The sequence below is a fragment of the Cupressus sempervirens genome, chromosome 9 (assembly GCF_028749045.1).
Source record: "Cupressus sempervirens isolate cs-2001-9-10 chromosome 9, ASM2874904v1, whole genome shotgun sequence".
NCBI lineage: Eukaryota > Viridiplantae > Streptophyta > Pinopsida > Cupressales > Cupressaceae > Cupressus > Cupressus sempervirens.
Window position 1 is genome coordinate 409,146,708 of NC_143126.1, and position 5,408 is coordinate 409,152,115.

The 5,408-nt window shown below is 37.1% G+C and overlaps 1 protein-coding gene across 1 annotated transcript; it reads right to left on the bottom strand.

Moving 5' to 3' along the window:
* Window positions 1-849: 849 nt before the first annotated feature.
* Window positions 850-4,704, bottom strand: LOC149539011 (uncharacterized). The gene has a single exon (XM_089800383.1). The coding sequence runs from the start codon at window positions 4,481-4,483 to the stop codon at window positions 1,049-1,051; it is 3,435 nt and encodes a 1,144-aa protein (XP_089656509.1). The 5' UTR covers window positions 4,484-4,704; the 3' UTR covers window positions 850-1,048.
* Between the last annotated feature and the right edge of the window lie 704 nt (window positions 4,705-5,408).

Genomic DNA, 5,408 nt, shown 5'->3' on the forward strand with positions numbered 1-5,408 from the left:
GGATGTATACGTTTATTTCATTTTAGACTATTCCTTCACTAAATCTAATTTTTAAATTTTATTTATTCTCAAACAAGTTAAATATCAAATAAATTTGAATGAAAATAGAATACCATTTTTGTGAATATTGTAAATTTTTATATAAATATTAAGTAGTTTAATATCAGTAATTTATAATGATTTTTTAAGTCGTTATTTTAAGTTATTGATGAAATTTTTATTTACTATGTAATATGTAGAAATAAATAGTCTATTATCAATATTTTATTTACAATGAAAAACAATAAAGAATAATGTTATAGGATCTTAGGTAGTTTTACTGTATTCCTTTAAGACTATTCTTTATATTTTCCATTTCAATACATAATTTAACAAAAGTGAGTTAAAAATTTTATTTAGCTATATTATGTATTTGTTTGCATGGAGAATTAAAACGAACACTTATAATATTTATTTTTGCCTTTCCTTATATTGTTATTACTTTATCTACATTATAAGTTCTAAACTCTTGTAATTTTATCATTGCAGGGTGGGAGCTTTGCTCTCTTAAAGTTTATTTTCCTTCTGGAGATGTTGTCAAAATATCAACTTAACTTATTTTTTCTTTTTACAATCACTTAGAAATATTCTTAGGATATGCAATTTAAAATCAACATTTTTTAAGTTAATTTGTTTCAAAATAGAAACAATCAAAAATACACTCCAACAAATTTACAAAGAATTAAAAAGTGGCAACAAACCTACAAAAAATTTAAAAATAGAAACAACTTTTTTTAATTGACATTTTTGTCAAGTTTTGTATGTAAATTTCTATGTTGCGAACCTGCGTGATTAATTAAATAAGAAATCTTATCTACTCATTGTTGCATGCACAAAAGCATGCGAACAAATTTTTTATTATTAAAACAATACAAAATTATAGAATTGTATAAAGGAAGACAATGCGAAGAGTAGGAGATTGGCATTCATTGAAAAGAATGAAATGGTAACTTCCATCTCCCCGCTATGTTTATGATGGCCACCCTAATCTATAGACTAAACGATGCCACTATTTTTGTCGGCATATACATTTAGTATGGACTGTATTTTCAGCCCCTCTGTCAATCTGAGTACAACGTACGCAAAAGCGTATTATTTTCTTACTTTCTTTGGAATGGTCTATGTCTTCGGCGTCTGAAAGCTTTGCTTTCTGTAACATGTCACAAGGAATCAGTTTCTCAAATGCAATGAAGTCAACAACCCACATCAATACAGTGTCTAACATTTGGAAGAACTTTTCTCTGCGTTTCTTCAGAAACAACAGAGGAACTACAATTATGCCCGCGCCCACTCCAAAGCTCATCCCCATCAAAACAATAAAACTGTCAATTCCCCTGTTTTTGTTCACCCCTTCTTTCTTCTTAGGCTTCCTTTCATCCTTTGCCGATGGCGGGGCTGATTCGTTCAGTTGGAAGCCGTACAGACCTGGATTATGTGAGAAGGACGATGCTTCAAATGTTGCAAATTGTGCCCCTTGCGGTATTGGTCCTCTTAGATTGTTGTACGACAGATTCAAGTAACTCAGGGATGTGAGAGATTGCAATTCAGTGCGAATGACTCCAGACAGTTGGTTTTGCGAGAGATCAAGTGACTCCAACTGTACCATGTTTCCCAAGGACTCAGGTATAGCACCACTGATATGGTTCATTGATAAATTAAGAATGATCAAACCAGTAAGAGATCCTATGCCTTCAGGGACATGACCAGATATTCTATTGTTTGATAGATCAAGACACTTTACCAATCTCAAAATCCTCACGTATTCCATGTTGTTTCCTTTGTTTCTAATGACTATCTTTTCTACATATGTTGAACCTGTTATGTTTCCAAACTCAAAGATTGTACTATTCAGCGAGTCCTTTCCCATGCCCTTCATCTCTGAAATGCTGTCCGGAATCACTCCTGAAAAACTGTTCATTGAAAGGTCTAATATTTGAAGAGAAGGTACTTTGCTTATATCAGCTGGTACACTTCCTTCAAATCTGTTTGATCTCAAGATCAAGATCTTAAGATTCGGAAGCTCTAGGATCCAATTTGAAGAAATCTTCCCTGTCAGACTGTTGTCCCCCATATCTAATATCTGCAGCTGCGTACAATTTGCAAGTCTTGGCAGATTACCATTTATACGATTTCCCCCGATTTTCAGTGTCTGAAGCGAGGCCATGCTTCCCAACTCCACTGGCAACTCACCGTCGAAACTATTCTTCTCCAAATTCAATACTTGAAGAGAGCTGCAGTTGACAAAAGCTGGAGGAATCTTACCGGTGAGATTGTTGTATGAAAAATCCAAAATCTCCATTGACAACCCTTCACATATTGATGATGGAATGCTGCCACGCAGAATGTTGTGAGACAGAGACAAGTAACTAAATCCATTCTTTCCAATTTCAGCTGGAATGGATCCATGAAACTGATTTTTTGAGAGATCTAACACAATCACTGAAGGAGGAGGAAGCGGAAGCTGACCATAGAAGTTATTGTGATGCAAATCCAGAATCTTCAATGTTTTGGGCTCCATTAGCTTGAATGGTAAAGCGCCTGTAAAACTGTTATAAGACAAGTTAAGCTGTTGAAGAGGAAGGGAATCCCATACCCACGCAGGAATGTTACCCGATAATCTGTTGTCCGACAAATCCAAATCGGAAATTTGAGTTTGAGTTAATAAGAAGACCGGGAACTCACCCTCCATGTTGCACGATCTTAGTTTCAACGTTCTAAACGAGTTTTGGGGAATCCAAGTCGGGCTGACCTTCACAGCTAAATCATTGTTCGAAATGTCTAGATATACCAGACTAGAGAGATTACGAAGATGAGACTCTGAAAGGTTCCCATTTAACCGATTAGAGAATAGGGAAAGAACCTTCAATTTAGAGAGATTTGAAATGCTGTCAGGTATGACATCTGTCAACAAGTTGCTGCTTAGATCAAGAGTACCGAGTTCAAGTAGTTGAACAACGGAAGCCGGGATTTTGCCAGCCAGGCGGTTATTACTCAAATCGAGCAGAACAAGGGACTTTACTTCGGCGACGGAAGGAATTGTGCCCGTCAGTTCATTGTAGCTCAAATCAAGCCATGTGAGGGACGTAAGATTCGTGTTAGGGGATGGAATGGCGCCGCTCAATCGGTTCTGACTCAAGTCAACATGGCGGAGGTTCTCAAATGCACTAAACAACATAGCGGGTATGGGGCCCTGCAATTGATTGTATGAAAGATCGACATAGGCCAAAGGAAATGAAGTTCCTAAATGGGGCTTAGCCCCAAACGGGGGTAGACTTCCTTTTAAATTGTTCATTGAGATATCCAACATTACAAGTCGTGTAAGATTTGCAACAGTGGGTGGAAGCTTACCTTGAACAGAGCAAACCGAGAGATCCAAGAGTGTCAATGAGGAGATGCTGCCAATTGAATCTGGAATTGCTCCTCCTACACTTGTCTGTGTGAGAACAAGGCTGTTCAGCGATGCAGAGTATGGCGGCAGAATGCTTGAAAGATCCCCTCCCAAGTCCAAATTGGCAGACAAGTCAACTTCTTGAAGCTTTGGAAGGCTGAACAGAGCAGAAGGGATGGAGCCATTGAGCTCACAGTTGTTAAGCTTGAGGGAAACAAGGTTGGAAAGGTTTTGTAAGTGAACAGGTATGGAGGAGAAGAAGGAATTGCCACCAAGTTGGAGATGGGTTAGACTGGTAAGGTTTCCAAGAGAAGGGGGAATTGGGGCAGAGATCTCACAATTGGACATTTGAAGACGCCTGAGATTGTACATGGCGGAGATTGATTTGCTCCATTCATCGCTTGTCACTTGCGCCATACTCACCCCGTCCAGCAGAAGCTCCTCTAAATTCCTCAAGTTTCCTATCCACATCTGCATGCCACCAATTGTAATGGAGGAAGACGAGATGTAATAATTAGTTGAAAGATCCAGGTGGCGCAAGGTGGACATGTTGCCCAACTCCCTTGGGACTTTTCCCACGAATCCAGCATTTGACAAGTTCAAATACTGCAAATATTTCAGAGTGGGGAGCTGTTGAGGGATAGCAACACCACTGAAAGAATTGTAGCTCAAATCCAAGACTTGTAACATCTTTAGACTGAACAATGGAGAAATAACGTCTTTTCCAGGATTCCTAACATAAAGTGATCTGGAAAAGATCTTGGGATGAGCATCGTTGGTTGAATTCCGTAAACCCATCTCCGGATTGTTGCTGAAAGGATTGTGGAGATCCAGTTGAATAACATGCTTTCTAACATTATCACATTGGATTCCTTTCCAGTGGCAACAGTCCGTGGAATTGCTCCACGATTTCAGTCGACCAGAGGGGTCGTGAAGGCCACGCTTGAAATCCAAGAGAGAATTTCTTTCATCTTCTGGACAGCAAGATACCCAACAAATCGGCACCAACAGCAGAAATCCCGTCAAGGTCCAGATCAATGTCTGTGAGAATTTCATTTGGGTTTGTTCAATTTTGCCCTTTGATCAAAAGATATAATCATTATCCCCTTCAAGAAATATTCGGAATTTGCAATATTAACAGAAAAAATTCAAAAATACCACCAACTCTGTTTGTTTTGGACACTTACAGAGCCCCACAATTCCGTCGAAAAATATAAATGATAAGAAGGGAGTCTAATGCTTCTTGAGAGGAACTTCGTTGCAAGGCGCCAATGATCACGACTTCTATTGACTAGAAAATATTACAGTTGAAGTAAATGGCACGGCTACGACTGTGACCAGCTGAATTATTGAAATTGAACAGTACGAATTTTTTTCCATGCGGGAGATGTGAACGAAATCGAAGAAAAAGGCATCACTGAATTTTCAGGAAGGTTCATAGACGTGTAGAGTTCAGATGTCGGTGAAAGTACTCAAACAAACAGTAGGCTATTGAAACAGCGGACAGGAATTCTTTTCCCTTAAATTGGTTTGGAAACAATTTTTACCATAAAATATCTAAATCATGAAGAATAGATATTGAAAATTTTGCTAAAATATGTTATATTTTTTTATTTTTAATATTTAGTGAAAAATGTATTTTATAAAGAATCTAGTAGTGTCCATCATTGTCTTGTCATTTAGGTGGATCCTACTCTTCATAATATTTAAGAAATTTACTTACATAGAGATATATAGTTCTCCATATTAAGTTGAAAAGGGGTAAACAAATTCAAGTTATGTAATATTTTATTGAGAGCTTTCGAAGTTGTTCCTTTAGTTCTTTAATAAATTTATTTTATTCTTTAATATTTTTCCACTCAAGCTATCTAATATTTTATTGAGAACCTCTAAAGTTGTTCCTTTAGTTCTTTAATAATTTTTTTTTATTCTTTAATATTTTTGCAATAGTTTCTATTATTGGTGGGGGCTATCATGAATA